Source organism: Myotis brandtii, unplaced genomic scaffold, assembly GCF_000412655.1.
Source record: "Myotis brandtii unplaced genomic scaffold, ASM41265v1 scaffold521, whole genome shotgun sequence".
NCBI lineage: Eukaryota > Metazoa > Chordata > Mammalia > Chiroptera > Vespertilionidae > Myotis > Myotis brandtii.
The window spans coordinates 3,310,019-3,330,795 of NW_005369870.1; the positions used below are offsets into that span (position 1 = coordinate 3,310,019).

The 20,777-nt window shown below is 36.5% G+C and overlaps 1 protein-coding gene across 1 annotated transcript in view; it reads right to left on the reverse strand.

Annotated features, from left to right (window-relative positions):
• CASC4 (cancer susceptibility candidate 4) overlaps positions 1-20,777 on the reverse strand; it is a 97,730-nt gene that overhangs the window by 32,896 nt on the left and 44,057 nt on the right. The window contains 6 exon segments of the mRNA XM_005877532.2: positions 7,318-7,488; positions 8,007-8,105; positions 10,888-10,968; positions 11,866-12,010; positions 14,634-14,724; positions 16,548-16,650. Of these exon segments, the coding sequence (XP_005877594.1) occupies positions 7,318-7,488; positions 8,007-8,105; positions 10,888-10,968; positions 11,866-12,010; positions 14,634-14,724; positions 16,548-16,650 (690 nt within the window).

A 20,777-nucleotide genomic window follows, 5' to 3' on the forward strand; every position in this document is an offset into this window, starting at 1 on the left:
TGCCTGGCTGCCGGCCGCCATCTTGGCTGGCAGTTAATTTGCATATCGCCCTGATTAGCCAATGGGAAGGGTAGCGGAGGTACGGCTAATTACCATGTTTCTCTTTTATTAGATAGGATTGTATTATTTTCCATACAAACAACTATAAGCCTACTTTTCCCAACCCTATAGTTGTTCCAATGGTTAACCTTTGTTTTTCTTTTGTTTCCACAGAAATGCCCAGCACTGAGAGACAGGTTAAATGAGTTCTGAGACAATCTACCAACTCAGTTTCTGGACTATGAAACTTCTTGGGGAAGTTTCAGATAGGGGAATGATGGAATTCAGGACAAAATACCCTCAAATACAGCATCTTAAACACAGTAGTCACCTTTTATCCAAAGTTTTGCTTTCCATGTTTCAGTTACCTATAGTCAACCTTGCTCCAAAATTATTAAATGGAAAATTCCCAAAATAAATAATTTGTAAGTTTTAAATTGTACACTATTCTGGGTAGCCAGATGAAATGTCCTACTGCCCTTCTCTGTCCCACCTGGGTCACAAATCATTTTTTTGTCCAGTTTATCCACATTGTCTATGCTACCCACCAATTAGTCATTTAGTAGTAATATCAGTTATCTGATCACCTGTCACACTAGCACAGTGCCTGTATTCAAGAAACTCTTCTTTTACTTAAAAATGGCCCAAAGCATAAGAGAAGTGATGCTGGCAATTCAGGTATGCCAAAGAGAAGCTGAAAAAGGGTTTCCTTTAAGTGAAAAGGTGAGTACAATACAATAAGATATTTTGAGAAAGACCATATTCACATAACTTTTATTACAGTATATTGTTATAATTGTTATTAGTTATTGTTGTTAATCTCTTACTGTGCCTAATTTATAAATTAAACTTTAACATAGGTATGTATACATAGAAAAAAACACATAGTATATATATGGTTTGGTACTATCCCTGGTTTCAGGTGTCCCCTGGGATCTTGGAACATATCCCCCATGGATAAGGAGAGACTACAGAAGCTGAAGGAATTTGAGAAATGGCATGTGCAGAAAGAACTTTCTGACCTTCTCCTAAAGCAGGTCATAAAATCCTCATGTGAAAGGTGCTTTTCCTATACCTGTTGGAAAGGAACATCCTTATATCCAAGACAGAGGAACACCAAGAAGAATAAAAATAAATAAATAAATCTTGCTCCCCTATGTTCATTGTAGCATTATTTACAACAGCCAAGACATGGAAACAACCTAAGTATCTATGGATGAATGAATGAGTAAAGAAATAAATGTGGCCTGGCTCAGTGGTTGAGTGTCAAACCATGAACCAGGAGGTCGGGGTTCAATTCCCAGTCAGGGCACATGCCCTGGTTGTGGGCTCGATCCCCTGTAGGGGGCATGCAGAAGGCAGCTGATCAATGATTCTCTCTAATCATTGATGTTTCTCTATCTCCCTTTTCCTTCCTCTCTCTGAAATAAAAATATATATTTTTTAAATAAAAGGGAAAAAAAAAGAAACTGTGGCATCTATATATATATATATACCTACTTAGCCATAAAAAAACAAATGAAATCTTGCTATTTGCAACAAGTATTATCTGAGGGCATTATGCTAACTGAAATAAGTCAGAAAACAATAAATACCACATGATCTCTCTTATATGTGGAATCTAAGAACATCAACAAAACAAACCAAGCTCATGGATACAGAGAACACATTGGTAGTTGCCAGAGGCAAAGGGTAGGGGTGGGAGAAAAGTGTCAAAAGGTAAAAAGAAAACAAAAATGTCGTTGGTGTAAAACAGAAAATATGAATCATATTAAAAAGATTGACTTTAGCCCTAGCCGGTTTGGCTCAGTGGATGGAGCATTGGCCTGCGGACTGAAGGGTCCCAGGTTCGATTCTGGTCAAGGGCATGTACCTTGGTTGCGGGCACATCCCCAGCAGGAGGTATGCAGGAGGCAGCTGATCGATGTTTCTCTCTCATCGATGTTTCTAGTTCTCTATCCCTCTCCCTTCCTCTCTGTAAAAAAATCAATAAAATATATATTTAAAAAAAAGATTGACTTTATATATACATACATATTTACATATATGCTAATGTATATGATAAATACATTATATACAATATATATAAAATACTGATGCACACTTCTTATTTCTAAAATAATGAAAATAAAATACCATATTCTAAATCTTTAAGATGGGACCAAATATTAGTATATTATTAGAAAACTACATTAAAAGAATTTAAAACCAAAAGCCCAAAAGAAAACAAAACAGTCAAGTGCTGGTGAGGATGTGGAAAAAAAGGAACCCTCGTGCACTGCTGGTGGAATGCAGACTGGTGCAGCTACTGTGGAAGACAGTATGGAGTTTCCTCAAAAAATTAAAAATGGAACTCCCATTTGACCCAGTAATCCCACTTCTAGGACTATATCCCAAGAAACCAGAAACACCAATCAGAAAGGATATATGCACCCTATGTTCATAGCAGCACAATTTATAATAGCTAAGATTTGGAAACAGCCTTAAGTGCCCATCAGCAGATGAGTGGATGAAAAAACTGTGGTACATCTACACAATGGAATACTACGCTGCTGTAAAAAGAAAGGAACTCCTACCATTTGCAATAGCATGGCGGGACCTGGAGAGCATTATGCTAAGCAAAATAAGCCAGCTGGAGAAAGATAAATATCATATGATCTCACTTATTTGCAGAATATAATGAACAATATAAACTGATGAACAAAAATAGATCCAGAGACATAGAAGCATCAAACAGGCCATCCAACCTCAGAAAGAAGGCAGGGGAGGGGGGACAAGAGGTCAACCAAAGGACCTGTATGAATGCATATAAGCATGACCCATGAACACAGAGAGCGGGGGCGGTGAGGGCATGTTCTGGAGGTGTGGTAACAGCCAGGGAAAAAGGAGACATATGTAATACTTTAAATGATAAAGAATTTTTTTTAAAAAAGTTACCCTTTAAAGAAAATCAGTCATATTCTATGCATTAGCAATGAACAATCTACAAAGGAAATTAAGAAAATTTGATTTACAATAACATCAAAATGAACAAAGTGCTTAGGAATAAATTTAACCAAGAAGGCACAAGACTTACACACTGAAAACTATCAGACATTGCTAAAAGAAATGAAAGATACCCTACATAAGTGGAAAGCATCCCATTTTCCATGGACTGGAATACTTAACATTGTTTAGATGAGAGTACACTCCAAAGTAATCTACAGATTCAATGCAATTCCTACTAAAATCCCAGCTGCCTTTTTAGTAAAAATAAACAAATGATCTTAAAATTCACTTGGAATTTTAAGAGATCACATGTAGTCAAAAAATGTTATAAAGAAGGACAAAGTTGAAAGACTCATACTTCCCGATTTCAAAAATTACTACAAAGTTACAGTAATCTAAACAGTGTGGTACTGTCATCTGGTCTGAATGGAACAGAATTGAGAGTACAGAATTAACCCAAACATCTGGGGTCAACTGATTTTTGACAAGAATGCCAAGACTGTTCAATGGGGGAAAGAAGACTTTCTTTAACAAATAGTGCTGGGAAAATATCCTACTGAAGAAGAAAGTTGCACCCTTAACTCACATCATATAAAAAATTAATTTAAAATAGGTCAAAAATCTACACATAAAAGCTAAAACTACAAAGTTCTTAGAAGAAAACAGCAGGAAATCTTCAAGACCTTTGATTTGGCGTAGGTTTCTTAGATATGACACCAAAAGCATGAACAAAAGAAAAAATAGATAAACTGGACTTCAAAATTAAAATACTTTCTGTATCAAAGGACACTATTAGAGTGAAAAGACAACACACAGAATGGACAAAAATATTTGCAAATCATATATCTGATGAGGGTCTTTTATCCAGAATGTATAAAGAACACTTAAAACTGAACAAAGACAAACAACCCAATTTAAAAATGGGTAAAGGACCTGAAGAGACATTTCTCCAAAGAGGATATACAAATGGCAAACAAGTATATGAAAAAGATCCTCAATGTCATTAGTCATTGGGAAAATGAAAATTACAGTGAGATACCAGTTCACACCCACTAGGATGGCAATAGTTAAAAAAAAAAGAAAACAATGAGTGTTGACAAGGATGTGGAGAAATGGAAATGCTCATGCATTGCTGGTGATATTCTAAAATGGTGCAGCTGCCAAACCGGTTTGGCTCAGTGGATAGAGCGTCGGCCTGCGGACTGAAGGGTCCCAGGTTCGATTCCGGTCAAGGGCATGTACCTTGGTTTCAGGCACATCCCCAGTGGGGAGTGTGCAGGAGGCAGCTGATCAATGGTTCTCTCTCATCGATGTTTCTAGCTCTCTATCTCTCTCCCTTCCTCTCTGTAAAAAATCAATAAAATATATTTTTTAAAAAATAAAATAAAATGGTGCAGCTGCTGTGGAAAATAGTTTGGCAGCTCTTATATAGGTAAACATAGAATTAGCATATGACCTAGCAATTTCACATCTAGGTCAGGTATATACTTGAAAGAACTGAAAACAGGTGTTCAACAAAAACTTGTAAAGGAATGTCCATACCAGCGGTAGCACTACTTACAATAGCCAAAAAGTAGAAACAATTCAAATGTCCATCAATGGGTGAACAATAAACAAAATGTATTCGTACAGTAATATCCATATTGAATATTATTCAGCCATAAAAAGAAACAGCATGGCTGAAACTTGAAAACAGTATGCTAAGTGAAAGAAGCCATGCACAAAGTCTACATATTGTATGATTCCCTATATATGAAATATCCACAACAGGTGAATTAACAGAGTCAGAAAGCAGATTAGAAAGTTGCCACAAACTACTGGTGAGTGAGAATAGAAAGTGACTGTTTAATGGGTAGAGGCTTCTTTCAGGGTGATGAAAATGTTCTGGAACTAGACAGCTGTGGTGATTGTACAACAATGTGAATGTATTGAGTGCCACTGAATCAAAAACTTTGGTGAATTTTATAACAATTTTAAAATTATTTTTAATTAAAAAAAATTTTGCATGACAAAAGAGAATAAAGTCTCATATCAAAAAAGGCAACTGAAGTGGAAAACTATGGTAAAGGCAAATTATAAAAAGTCAGTATCTGAAGATATGAATTATTTATAAAGATTTGATACAAAGATATAGGATCAATTTCCAAAGATACCATGCTACGTGGTCAAAAGTGAGGCACAGTTACATACCCAGAAATAATTGTAATAAATTCCTCACAAAAATGAACAGGTTGCTAGAAAGTAAATGCTTATCAAAACATCTTTAAGGAACATATTCTAAATACCTTATAAAAGTGTTAAAAAGCAAATGTGGTCAAGCCATAGTGAAATAAATTTAAATATCTCCACTGACACTGTGAAACTGTTCTAGAGAACAATCTGACAATATGTAACAGGATCTAGAAAGCTGGTCAAGTACTTTGAACTAGTAATTTCAGTTTGGGGACTACACTTTTAAAGGAACACCCAAAGTAGGAGAAGCATTAAGTATTTTGAAAAAAGATAGTCATAGTTATTACAACCTGAGAGAATACAAAATAATATAAATAATCAATAAAAGAATAGAGCTAAATGAAAACTACTATTATTGCCTAAACCCAACAGGATATATGTATATGTGTGTGAGTACACAAATACATTTAAAATGACAACTATGTAACTATTTGATAGGTTAAAATTATGTATGAAATAATGTCCAAGTAAATCACAAAATAGTGCTCACCTTAATTTTAACTCTCACAATATTTGTACTGAAATATATACAATGAAAAGAATTTGGAGTGTTTTTTATAAAAATATATTTTTATTGATTTCAGAGAGGAAGAGAGAGGGAGAGAGAGATAGAAACATCAGTGATGAGAGAGAATCATTGATCAGCTCCCTCCTGCATGCCCCCTACTGGAGATTGAGCCCACAACCTCTTGGTTCATAGTTTGAGGCTCAACCACTGAGCCACAACAGTCGGGTAAGAGTTTAGATTCTTTTAAAAATAAGTTGCACAGAGTGATCATTTTCTGGCAATTACTTTCCAATCACATTCTTTGCCCAAAGATTGGTAAAAATAAACAAACAACATGTAAGGCAAATACAAAATTTTATGGAATAAACTGTAAGTTTAGAAAAAAATCTTAAGTAATCAAATTAAGATATTTCATTTAGTTATACCCTTACTCTAAACCTCTTTTTGTTGAGATAAAAGTTTTGAGGCAATATCCTAACAAAATTTTGAGGAAATATTTTTTCACTGTATTTATTTCACTAGCCACATTCTTATAAATAAAAGTTTTTCATATATTACTTTAGTCAAGATACCCAAATATGCTTTTAAGTAACAAGGAAGAAAAGTCAACTGAATGCATGCAAACTATATGTTGATAATAGATGCTGAAATATAAATAACTGTCATAAGACCAATAAAAATATCTTGAATAGATTAAAAAATGTAACACTGTGCAGTTCTCATTTTACAAGCAACCTATGTACAAATAGCTGCCTAAACACTGCTCTGAACATAGAAGCCATCATAAAAAGCTAACAAAGGCAAATCGGAGCTTTTAGATATTCTGTCTGTTCAGAAGTTGAAGGGAAAAAGCCTTGAAATCAGCAGAGGAAATACAAAAAGTATAGTTTAAGGGAACTGTGTCATATGGTTTAAGAGACACTGTCCTGCCCAAAATTCTCTCTACTACCAGAATTTTTTGTGGTATTATCCTTTCATCAAAATCAATAATTCTGAAACAATTAAGCAGTCATACTTTATTACATAGTACTATGAATATATTCGATTTCTTTCACTTTTCTCCTAAAACCTCAATGAAGTAAATTGCAACTGGAGGGAATGAAAAAGAAAGCAGTAAGAAACATCCACTATGGCAGTCTCCCCAGGTCTATATTTCCCCCAGAATTCATTTTTCAAAACTATTTATATTCTGTTCCTTATAATTAAAGTTTTCACTCACTAGCCTAGTAAAATATATCTTTTCTCACTTCTCCAAAAAATTTTTAGTCATAAGAACTAATAGCATTTAAAAAAAATGAACTCACCTGAAATTTATTATTGAACACTGGCAAACGAGAAGCTTTTAAAACTCTTCTTTAAAATCTCTATCCATTTAAAACCTGCTTTACTTTTACATTTTGCCACCATTATACTTTCTGTTTATATGCATATGGCTTTACTATACAGTCATTAGTTAGAGATTATAGTAATAAAGACCTTAATTGAGCCTTGTAAACAAAAATTGTATTTAAAGAACTCTTTCAGCATAATATTCATCAACTCATTCTTACTTTGCTTTAACTTATGGAAATCACCGGCTCTATCCTTGGTGGCCTGCTTCAGTGTATCACCTTGAATTCTGGGTTCACTCTCCAAGTTTGGGCCTGGAATTAAATGCTGAAGAAGATTGGGAGGGTTCTGTTTTGAAGTTCCAGGGTTTCCATTATGATTTACATGAGAATCTATGATAGAAAAACATCAAGTTAAAGTCATCATTTTGCAGGAGAAGGCACATTGTTGTCTGGCATTGGGTAGTTAGGTAGGCTTTTTTTTTTTTTTAAGATTGATTATAATTCCTTCAACCAAATCTTACAACCAATGTGAGATTTGAAACATTCATAAGTACAGAGTAGAGAGTTTAAAATAGTTGAATCTAGTAATTTATAGAAGGACTCTGTGAGATAAATTTAAACACATTTTGAAGAAGGTAAATACGTATATATAGAACAACAGAGATGAAAGGGAATATAGTCCAGAGTGGCAAAACAAATAATTCTTCTGCTTTTAGGAATCTATTAGATAACATGCATTTTTAAATGATCACTTCCCTGAGCTTTTATCAGTCATTTGAAAATATATAACATTAACTAGAAGAAAATTACTTCACTATGCTGTTAAATGACATGTTTTATTCACTAAATAACAATACATGACCAAGAATTTAGTTTTCAAGTAAAAATTTAAGAATAAGACTTCATACCTGGAACCATATTAGGAGAGAGAGGTTGTCCAGTTGGATGATGGGAGATTGCTTGATGACTACCATATTGAGAAATAGAAATAGGGGGTTTCTTTAAAACTAAAAGAAAAAATAGATCCATATTATTCCCATTGATTTTATGATTTCTAAAACCAACCACCATATTGCACTAATCCTATGATGCTTATCCTAATTCTGTAATCCTTGTAGTTGGCATATAATTAATTTGTGGCTACTAAGTGATACATTGTACCACCCATCACAAATTTTGGTGATCAATACTAGTAAATCTGACCAGAATAAAAGACAGTAGGAACTCTATCTTATTCTCCACTCTATTCCCAACATTTAAAATAGTGCCTGTCATATAAGCGGAGCTCAACTAGAGTTGATGAATGAATAAGTAAAAAAATCCCTTCAGATATAGTGATACCTTTTTATATAGATAGAATCAATAAAGATTGACATTTATAGATTAGGCCAGCGGTTCTCAACCTGTGGGTCGCGACCCCTTTGGCGGTCGAACGACCCTTTCACAGGGGTCGCCTAAGACCATCCTGCATATCAGATATTTACATTACTATTCATAACAGTAGCAACATTACAGTTATGAAGTAGCAACGAAAATAATTTTATGGTTGGGCCACAACATGAGGAACTGTAGTTAAAGGGCCAGAAGGTTGAGAACCACTGGATTAGGCGAAGCAATAAAAATATGCTATTCTAAGTTGCTCATATTTAAATAAAAACTAAATATAAATAATAAGTTGAGATTTATTTTTTGAAGAGGGAAATTTTAAGTTGTACCAAGGGCTTACTACAAAGATGTACATACTTATAGTAGGAACTTTCTTCTCCCTTAAGAAATGAAGGCAACAGGGAAAGAGATACCTTTCATTCACCACCACTAATTACACTATATTCTGGCTCAGCGTAACATGATATAAAGGAAGAGAGCAAAGAAACTATAGAGAAGAAAAAGAGATAAAGAAAAAAAATAGAAAAGTCCATCTATAAGATATGGTTAGTGGCACATTTTATTCTTCTAAGACTTTGGTGTGGCAGAGACAATGCTATGTGATCATATTTCATTATATTTTTCCTGAAAACAGAGGAAGATCAGCCTTCCTTATGGTGAGGGGCCATAGGACTGGGTTCTGACCATGAGAATGTAGGTGACTGTGGGTGACACTTCCAAGTATGGTGATTAAATCTGTACAAATCACCTACAATCTGTCTTCCCTTTGTGCTACAACTTCGCAGGCTACATATGAAGACGGTGGCTTGAAATAATGAAAGGGGACAATGCTTGAAGGAGAACTGCAAAGACAGTCATCTAACCTGAAGCAAATGTAATATGAACAATAAATAAACCTTTTAAGGGCAATGTAAAAGAGATTAATCAATCTAAAACTCAGTAAGTCTAGGAATAGAGTAAGTGCTGCAGAAATTGAGAAGAATACTTGGTCTTTGCTTTCAACATTTCCTTAATTAATGTCTAGCTAGTGGTTCTAAAACTTTAGCATAGATCAAAAACCACTTGGAGGGCTTGTTAAAACACACACTGCTGAGCTCTATTTCAAGAATTTGAATTTCTAAGAAGTTCCTAGGTAATGCTGATACTGCTGATCCAAGTACCACACCTTAAGAATCACTAGATAACTTCATTGCCTTACAAACAAATCATGCTCATTCTAACTCCATATTTTTAAACTCGTGTTATTGCTCTTGTCCTTACCTTTATTTTAGGGGAGTATACTATGACTGATAACCCAAAAGAAAATAGACATGAAAGAATTTGAGAAGATAACAAAACGATACAAATAAAAAACCCAGTACTTCATTTGGACCTCAAACACTCAGCAACTTCAGCCACATACAGTAAGTTGTAACCACAGAAGTAATCACCAAGATTGAAAGGAATAAAAACAGCCATGAATAACCACAGACATGCTATTACTTTCAATTTTCTACCATAAATTGGAGTTGGCAGGGAGGGATGCCTATGATAGCCAAGAAACATAGAAATGGCAAGAAAAGCAGACATGCAAAAAAACCAAACATGAATGGGATTAGGAAAGCAGCAGTGACACAGACTTCAAATGGAAATAGATAAGAAACAGACACATTAATGAAGAAAGAGATACACATTGAGCAGAAGTGGCCATAAAAAAAAGTCACCCGCCTAGCCAGTTTCTCAGCAGTTAGAAAGGTACTTGCTCTTGACCCAAATCGACTGCGACTCTTTGGCCTGCAGACTGAAGGGTCGCAGATTCAATTTGGGTCAAGGGCAAGTACCTTGGCTGCAGGCTCGATTCCTGGCCCCAGCCTACATGTGTGCAGGAGGCAACCAATCGATGTGTCTCTCTCACATCAATGTTCCTCTCTCTGTCTCTCCTCCTCCCTTCCACTCTCTCTAAAAGTCAATGGAAACAATATCCTCTGGTGAGGATTAACAAAAATAGAAGAAAGAAAACAGTAAATAAATTATTTAAAGTTTGAGGTAATTAACTGAAAGGACAAGGCAAGTTCTAAAAACCTATATAAGTATATTGCTATGCCATATTAAAGCACACCAACATCACAGCAATCTGGGAGCATTTAGTATGAAAGAAACAAGCCATATATACTTTTAGTAAACATAAGTGGCTCTAACATAGCATAAATGTCATGAACAATAACTCTTGAGTCAAAAAAGAAAGGTTCAAATATGGTTGATTCTTATTAAGGCAAAAAAAAGTACTTTATGGGTAGTTAATTAAGTGAAAATATAAATCATACAGATATCTGTGAATTTTCTCAAGTGTTACTCAAAAAGAATAGGGTCACATGAAAAATAATATGGTCACTTTAGTTAAATACTCTACTAACTTTTACTTACCAATGGGAAGTTCTCAAACTTTTGCAAGGTCATTCTCCTCTATTCCAGGCATTCCTGCATCACCACCTGGTTTGATTTGTTCTGCCCAAGTATCAAAAGATATAATTCTATATTTTTCTTTACATAAATTAAAACTGTTTTGAAGGAAGGTAATGGTTTCTAAAGCAATAAGCTACACTAACCAAATGCTATACAATAAAGAGCTAACATGCAAATGGTCATCATGCTGTAACGGCTCAGACACTCAACACTGGGGAGAGAGGAATGGGGACCAGCCAGGCACAAATGAGCTCGCGAGAGAGGAATGGGGACCAGTCAGGCTACGGCCCAGGAGAGGGACAAGCCGCCTGCCCCGCGGTCCCGGGCGCCAGTGCCTGCACCTGTGCCTGTGGCCTGAGAGAGGGACAAGCCACCCACTCTGCAGTCCTGGGCACCTGTGGTTGCGGCCAGCCCAGGCGAAGCCGGCCGGGGTCCTGGGTGCCTGTGGCTGGCCAGAGGGAGGGAAGCCCGGGTCCCAGTTGCCTGTGACCGCCTGGAGGAGGGAATCCTGGGTTCTGGGTGCAGGGCGAGGCAGAGGCGGTTAGGGGCAATCAAGCAGCCAGGGAGAGGGGTTAGGGGCGATCAGGCAGGCAGGCAGATGAGCGGTTAGGAGCCAGCAGTCCCGGATTGTGAGAGGCAGTCGGACATCCCCCAAGGGGTCCCGGACTGGAAAGGGTGCAAGCCAGGCTGAGGGGATCCCCACCTCCTGTGCACGAATTTCGTGCACTGGGCCTCTAGTATCTTTATATCTTGCTTTGGACATAGCTGTAATTCTAAAATAACTTACTAATTTTTCTCAAAGGATCTAAATTTGAAACAATACAGATACCTAATCATAATTGAACTAAAATCAAACAATATCCTTTATGATTGAAAATGTTAACCTCAAAATGAGAAAAGTCAATATCCTATTAACACAAAACAAAATAACTATAATACCTTTCCCATGTGCAATATGGTTGTTTGAGGGTTCTTCATTCTTCTCTTCGGACTTCTCACCTACTTTTGGAACATTTTTAGGTACTGCATGATTGTTTATACCCAATTCATTTCCATCTTTTAATTCCAACTTGTGGGCCTCTTGCTGTTAGATAAAGATTTAGTAACAGTAAATATTTTTCAGCTAACAATGTTACATCATTGACATAACTATTAACTAAATGTTCTGAAACAGTTCATTTTCTGAAACCTATACTCTGGGTCTAAATTTCAAACACTTGAAGATGGGGGATATAATGTTATTTTCTGTTCAGTTTTTATACCTGATACGAAGTCAAAGAAGAACCAATACATTTTAAAGTCTCTAATTGTAGTAAATGGCCTAAAATATTAGACAGAGGTAATTCTCTTTGGCTATACTAAAAGAGTGATTCTGCAAGAAGAGAGTCTTGCCAAGCATTGTAGGTTACTGTGGGAGGCATACAGTTAAGCTCTGTCCTGGGTGCTGTGGGCAGGGTGGGTTCTTTATAGGCAAATGTTATAATCCAGTAGGATGGCACACAGCAGGAGATTGGCACACAGGTGCCCCTCAAGTGTGATAAATGGCTACTGACATTGTCAGGTTTTTTCCCCCAAGTAGAAACAGCAAGGGTGGTAAACAGGGCAATTTCTTCCCAAGTGCACTGACCACCAAAGCATAAGAAGTAATGGCAGACCAATACACCAGGTCAGTGCTCCTTCCAACCTGCTCCTAAATATATCATCTCCTTGGAAACTTGAATCTTTGGGTATATAGTTAGACCTGACTCAATTCTATTGGTGAACCTGTTTTCTCTTTTATATTGAACTGCCTCAAGTAGAAAATCGGGAGACACAAAGATCAAGCAAATATGCTTGAGTTGCCATATAGGTCCTTACACTTAATATTTAATGCATTTATAGATGGTTGGTCAACTCTAAAGCACTATGCAATGTCATCATTAAGTCATGTTATAAAAAAAACAATAGCACTTAAAAATCTATAGGAAATCTAGAATTACAAGAGCCAAATTATAAGAATTTGTCAAAATAAAGGAAAAAGTTACTTTGACAATTCCAGTGTACCTGGCAGACAAAATCAACAAACATTTGTACTGTGCTTCATAGTTTACAAATTGCTTTCAAATTTATCCTCTTAGCAGAGACAAATAAATACTCTGAGGAAAAACAAAACTGAGGCTTAAAGAAGTTAAGGAGCTTATCCAAGGTTACAAAGCTAGGGAATTGTGGAGAATTAATTCAAATGACAGAAGATAGCAAACTTATCCCATTTTTAAAAATAAGATTTTTAATTGATTTTTAGAGAGAAAGAAAGGGTGAAGAGGAAAGAGAGAGAGAGAGAAATATCAATGTGAGAAACATTGATCAGCTGCCTCCTGCACACACCCTACCTAAGATCGATCCCAAAACTTGGGCATGTGCTCTGACCTGTATTGTAATTGAACTGGCAACCTTTCAGTGCATGGGACAACACCCAACCTACTGAACCACACTGGCCAGGGCTTACCTTATTATTGATATGGGCTTCTAATAGAACAAATGCAACAGCAACCTCTCTTCCCCTTTCTTCTGTGTTCTACTATGCTCCTCTATCGAATATCTCAATACCTTCTGCTTGTTTTCAATGTCTCTACTCAGGCCTGCCATTTCCAGCAATCTATCCTCACATCTCTTCAAGGTAGACTGCAGACAGGCAGCAGCTATTTCACTTTGTAGATTCAAAAAATGAAATACAGAAAAAACGGTGCCCTCAGTATCATGCTGTAAAACAGTGAAACAGCTAAGAATGAAAATCTGGTTTCCTTAACTTCTAGTCCTTTAGAGAAGATGCTACCAAAGAGCAAGATAAATATTTTTCACTGTTCAACCTCTCTTTACATTAAATCACAAGACTTTATACAAACCATTGCTAGTTAGATGAGATTACAAGGTGGAAAACAATGAATGTCCTAATCTTTAGACAAATTCCCTCCATTTCTAGCAGGGCCTTTGTAATATATGTCAACTGAAAATGGATAAATAAAATAATTTTCTACCCCTAGAATATGAATCCAAGTAGTGACTAGTGTTTCATTTCTATATTTTAAAAAAGGAATTCAGAGTAACAGAGATTTATAATTAAGGGGAAAGTTTCTCAATTATTTTTCTGGTTCTAAAAAGCATAATATAGGAAGTAATTGATTTTTCAGTAAAATGTTTTGCACTTTACAATCTGAGAAACACATTAACAGCAAAAAATATTTTTAGCCCTGTATGGTGTAGTTCAGTTGGTTGGGTGTTGTCCCATGCACCGAGGGGTTGCTGGTTCACTTCCCAGTCAGGACATGCCCGGGTTGCAGGCTCAGTCCCTGGTAGGGGGCATGCAGGAGACAGCCAATCGATGTTATGCTCTCACATCAATGTCTCTCTCTTCTCTGTTCCTCTCTCTCTAAAAATAAATAAACTATTCTTTAAAAAATATATCAATAAGCATATCCTCAGGTGAGGATTTAAAAAAACCAGATAAGAGATATTTAGCTCAAAATTAGTTTTAAGAGTTATGGTTATGTTTTTGCAAATATCTAATTTACTCAGCAATAAAGCCACTGCAGGTCATTTTTAGAATTAAGTAGTCCAGAATACTTAAGAAATACAATGTTTTATGACAAAATTGGTACATATTTTAATTTCTAAATTACAATATTTATAACAAGAATATATTTTGATTTAAGTATCCTTTTTTAATTTACCTTTTGTTCCTGCAAAAACTGGTCTGCTAACTTTTTAATATTTTCTTCATGCTGTGCTCTTAATTCCTTGATTTGTTGTCCACACTGAAAACTAAATTACAAAGTCATTTTTTTAGATTATATTATCTTGGATTGGATTCTCAAAGTCTAGAAATTGAAATCTTACATTTTACAAAGATGAAGCATTCAGTTAGCAAGAGAGTGGGCAAGGAAGGACAAAGAGCAGACATAAAAATAGCTCAGTCAAGATTCTTAAAATATTTGAACTTTTAATAGAGGATAAAAAATACTGATAAAGCTAATTTAAAAATTAGAAAGATAAAAGTTTATTTTTAAAAATTGCTTTTATTAAAAAAAAAACAATTGTCAAAGCCAACTTCAATCACAGAAGAGAAAAATATAGAGGAGAAAACTGTGAGACCAAAATATAGTAATAGATGAGAAAAAACAGAATTATAAGTGTTAATAGGAGTTGCAGCAAGTGATTCATCCAATAGTTAGAACTTTAACACAATAATAAAAGTCTAAACCATAAGAAGAGCAAGATACAGACAGTCCTCGGGTTATGTCGGACTCGACGTATGTCGTTTCGTGGTTACGTTGCCATCTCCCGTTTATTTATAAAAAAAGAAGTTCTGTCATTTCGATGTATGTACGTATGTGCTTTATGTTTTTTATTATTTATTTACCACAAGTAAAGGTCAGGAATTATTATCTTTCTTTCAAATTTTTTTACTGTTTCACTTCATTACTGCTGTATATGTGCTCCATGTGAGTGACGTAGGTGCTTATGTAGGTGGGTTCCGACTTATGGCAAAAATCCCGTCACATCGCACCGTAGGAACGGATCTCCCACGTAACCCGAGGACCTACTGTATACTTATTTTCAAGAAAAAATGTAAAGGAATAAAATAGATAAAGACTGTGAATTTCCACTGCACAGTAGTCAAAGGATACGAATAGATTGTTTATGCAAAAAGAAACAAATAGTTAATATAGAGGAAAATGTTAACTTTCACTATTAAAATGCAAATTAAATTTCCTATGTGTATTTATGGTGTTACATTATTCCTATACTTGCAAAAATAAATTAGAATTATAAAAGCCAATGTTGGAGGAGCTATAGGGAAACATCTAGCTATACTAATAAAAGCCTAGGTGGTCCTCGCACCATCACGCGACACCCTCATGCCACCACAAGATGGCCGGCAGGGGAGCGCAGTTGTGGGTGATCAGGCCAGCAGGGGAGGGGAGTTGTGGGCAAACAGGCCAGCAGGGGAGGGCAGTTGGGGGGCGATCAGGCCCTCCCGCCAGGACACCCCATGAGCTGTCACTGGATTAAAGTAAAAAACCATGGCAGTAGGCACACTCCCCACTTCAGAGACTAGAATTGGAAGACATTCAGCTCTCCAGACACCATCTATGATAATAAAAGCATTATATGCTAATTAGACTGGACAGCCCAACGACCTTCCAGACATCATTCTGGACATCCTTCCAGATGAAGCTGCTGTGGCAGGGGCCGAGGCAGAGGCGGTTAGGGGCGATCAGGCTGGTAGGTGAGTAGTTAGGGGCGATCAGGCAGGCAGGTGAGTGGTTAGGGGTGGTCAGGCAGGCAGAGAGGTTAGGGGCGATCAGGCAGGCAGGCGAGCGGTTAGGAGCCAGCAGTCCTGGATTGTGAGAAGGTGCAGGCCGAGCTAAGGGACACCCCCCTGCACAAATTTCGTGCACTGGGCCTCTAGTATAAAAATAAGAGAGTATAGACTTCAGAGAGGCAATAGAAAGACAATAGAAAATGAATTCAAATGACCTAAGAAAACAAAAGAAGAAAAACAGAAGCCAGAAAGGAAAAAATGAATTGTCCAAAAGTTGGACAGATATTACATAGATTCATAAATATTTGTAGCACCTTACCTCTCATATTCTAACCTCTTCACAAGGTAAGTATTGTTCTTCCGATAGTCCTGAAGCTGGTCTTCTTGTCGAAGAAACTCCTGACGAAGCTCAGCAAGTTGCTCTAGCCACATAAGGTAAGAATCAAAGGAATAAAGTTTACTCACTTCAATGAGCCCTAGTGAGAAGTTATGGGATTTTTAAAAATTACATTCCAGTGCTACAGCAGCCCCACTGCCACCACACTGACCCGCCTGATGGTGGCTCTCAGTGTCAGGTCTTGTACACAAGCATGGGGGTGGAGCGGGGGCGGGGGGAAAATTAAATATACTTTTCATTTTCTTTATTCAGTTAAATTATATAATTAGCAGACCATTAATTGCCTTTTAGAACACATGCATGTGCAAATAAAATTTATTTTTAAAACAAGATAGCCTCAGTGGTTTTCACATTAATTAGAATATTAAAAAATTACACTTCTTTTCACATTATGTAGACATACAAGCTGAGAAAACAGTACCAAAAAAATATCTACCTACCCCTTTAAACCTGCTTTATAAAAGTAGGCAGGAAGCTCTGGCCTGTGTGGCTCAGTTGATTGGAGTGTCTTCCCGTACACCAAAAGGTGGCGGGTTCAATTCCAGGTCAGGTGACATAACCAAGTTGTGGGTTTGATCCCTGGTGGGGCATGTTCGAAAAGCAATCTCTCTCTCTCTCTCCCTCTCTCCCTCCCTCCCTCCCTCCCTCCCTCCCTCCTTCCCTTCCTCTCTCTAAGATCAATAAAAAATAAATAAAAGTAGGTGAGAAAATAATATTTTTTAGATGTTTGCTATGGGTACAAAATTCAAGTTTTCTTTTTCATTTTAAATCACATTTGACTTCCAACTTAGGTGTTAATCACTTTAGATCTCACTTCTAGTTCTGCTACTGATGCTAGGTCCACACATACCAAAATCTATTTTCAAAGCTCGTAATTTCTGGGTTAGGGCTAAAAGTTTTAGTTATAACGAATGATATGAAATGAGCTGTAAAGCAAATTAAAAGCTGGGCCAGATGCTCTTTTGTAAACATTTATCCCTAATAAGTGGCCCACATTCTAGAGCCTTTCCTTCATCTAACCCCACAACTAAGAGGTCACCAGAGGAATGCCATGTTCTTAGGTGATTAAAAATTAGTTAACAACCTTAGCAGTTAAGCAAAAGTAGTAGTTAAGTAAGTCTTAATTTTTAAAAATAAGAACAGAGTTCTACTCTGTATAAGCAACATCTATTAAGACTAAAATATAATGTCTACCCATAATGTACCAATATTATAGTTATAATAAAACATCTACCTTTTATAAAGGCTTATAGAATTAGTCTTCGTACTTTAAAGGCACTCCAAAATTGTTTGGGATATAAGTTCTTAAAAAGCAGAAGTAGCCCTGGCTGGGTGGCTCAGTTGGTTGGAACTTCATAGCGCACACCAAAAAGCAGATGTATATACACAACCCATGGACACAGTCAACAGTGTGGTCATGGCCAGAGGAATTGGGGGTAGGGGCTGGGTGGAGGTAGGTAAAGGAAGGGAAAAGGAAGGACATCTATAATAGTGTCAACAATAAAAAAGCAGAATTAAACATATTTATAATATAATTACATAGAAATATAATGTAAAAAATAGACTAAAATAGAAAATATATCGAAGATTATATTTAGCAATGACAATAAAAATTTTGAAATCACATGAATATTTGCTGAGGTATATAAAAAAAGTTTAACAATATGCATAATAATAGTTATCGCATAATATAATAATCAGGTATGAAAAGTAAATGATTCACATAAAATGCTTGTATTTAATAAATATGTTTATGTAGTCAAGCTATATTTTTATTTATTTTAAAAATTTTTAATTGAGATATACACTGTGTAAATTTAAGGTATACAATATGTTGATTTGATTCACTTATATACTGTGAAATGATTACCACTGTAGCATTCGTTACATGTGAGATGATAGAGGTGCCTGGTCGCTCCCAACTGCCCTCCCTGCAGGCCTGGTCGCCCCAAACTGCCCTCCCCTGCAGGCCTGGTCCCCCGCAACTGCCCTCCCTGCAGGTCTGGTCGCCCCCAACTGCCCTCCCCTGCTGGCCTGGGATCGGGCCTAAACCAGCAGTCAGACATCCCCTAAGGCAGTGGTTCTCAACCTTCCTAATGCTGCAACCCTTTAATACAGTTCCTCATGTTGTGGTGATCCCAACCATAAAATTATTTTTGTTGCTACTTCATAACTGTAATTTTGCTACTGTTATGAATCATAATGTAAATATGCTATATGTGTTTTCCGATGGTCGTGACCCACAGGTTGAGAACCGCTGCAGGGGTCCCAGATCGGAGAGGTTGCAGGCCTGGCTGAGGGCCCCCCCCCAATGTACGAATTTCTTGCACCGGGCCTCTAGTATAAACATAGTTGATCTCCACAGTTTTTTACCCATTACCCCCAATTTTAGATAAAAGTAACAAATCTGAGGCCAGGCATCCCTGAATAACACATTCAGACTGATATCTGATCCCTGGCACCATCTCCTAAAATACAGAGGGCTAGAGGTAGCAGAAACTCTGACCTCAGCTATGGATATTGACTCTACAGAGACAATGAGGTCCCAGCAGGCAGCAGTGACAAAAAGCCTTGTAGCTTACAAAGTTAGCCAGTTCAGAGAACCTATGTTCAAGCAAGAAAGATTCTAGAACTAAAAATTACTGCAATTTATATAAATCAGCTCTACCTAGCAGCTATTAGAATTGACTTCAATTGGTGATATTTAGGCCTCATTCAGGCTTCTTTTTCCTACACAGTAAATAAGTGAAGTAAGCTAACTTTACCTTCAGAATGAACCTGAGGTTTGATATGTTTCAAGATTTAGGATGGCTTCTCTGTCTCTCCATAAACTTCTAATAATATTTGAAATTTATTTTTTAAATATATTTTTATTGATTTCAGAGAGGGAGAGAGAGTTAGAAATATCAATGATGAAAGAAAATCACTGATCGGCTGCCTCCTGCACGCCCCCCATTGGGGATTGAGCCTGCAACTGGGGCCCGTGCCCTGACCTGGAATTGAACCCTGACCTCCTGGTTCATAGGTCAATGCTCAACCACTGAGTCACACCAGCCAGGCTATTTGAAATTTCTTTATCAGGAAATACAGTTTTCATTTCTAAACGGAGCTAAAGTCTTACAATACAACTAACAAACAAAAATAAAACATCATTATAAATGAGTTCCAGTTCATGTAAAATACCAGATTCTTTCTTGTTTGAATATAGGCAAAAGATTATAAAGCTGAGAATTAATTTAGTATTTTGAGTGGTCAAAACAAGGGCATGAAAAGGGAAAGTAAACAGAAATGAAAGCAAAACTAAAGATAAAATTTTCCTATATTACAAATTTACTTTCAACTGATGAAAATGTGGTGGTGTTGTTTTTTTTAATTTTAAAACCCAAAATACTCTATATCTAGTGTGACTGATACAGGTCACCACAGCAGGACTCCCAGAGTAGATAACTTAACGTGAGATCAGGTCCATGGTTGATTGTGCAGGATGTTCTATCTCAGACAATAACACCAGGGTATGTTATAGAAAGGTATGGCCATAGTCCCTCAATTTAACATCAAAAGATTGGGGATATAGTTAAGAAAGGGATGGCCTAGAACCAGCTTTCAAGCAAAATTTTTATTTCAAATTTTCTTTCAGTAATAAGCATAAAAATAAGGTGTGCTATTCAAAATAAATCAGTGTATACTAGAATATTAATTTATTATATCAGGAATTAAAAACCAACTTCCATTCCTTTTATTTCCATGAAAATATTAACTACCATAAAGGATTTTTTAGGGTCTTAGTGTTTATTAATTCCATTATATCCAATATTAATTTCAATAAAATAGTCAAATGTGGGTTTATGGTCAACTTATCAAGAAGTTTATTTCAACTACAGTAGATGAGTGGATAAAAATGCTGTGGTACATTTATACCATGGAATACTTTGCAGCAGTAAAAAAGAAGAATCTCTTATCCTTTGAGACAGCCTGGAGGGACTTGGAGAGTATCATGCTAAGTGAAATAAGTCAGTCAGAGAAAAACAAGTATCACATGATCTCACTCATATTGTGGAATCTAAGTAACAGAATAAATTGATGAATGGAGTGGATCCAGAGACATGGAAGCATGGAACAGAGTGTGGAATCTCAGAGGGGAAGGCGGGGGGA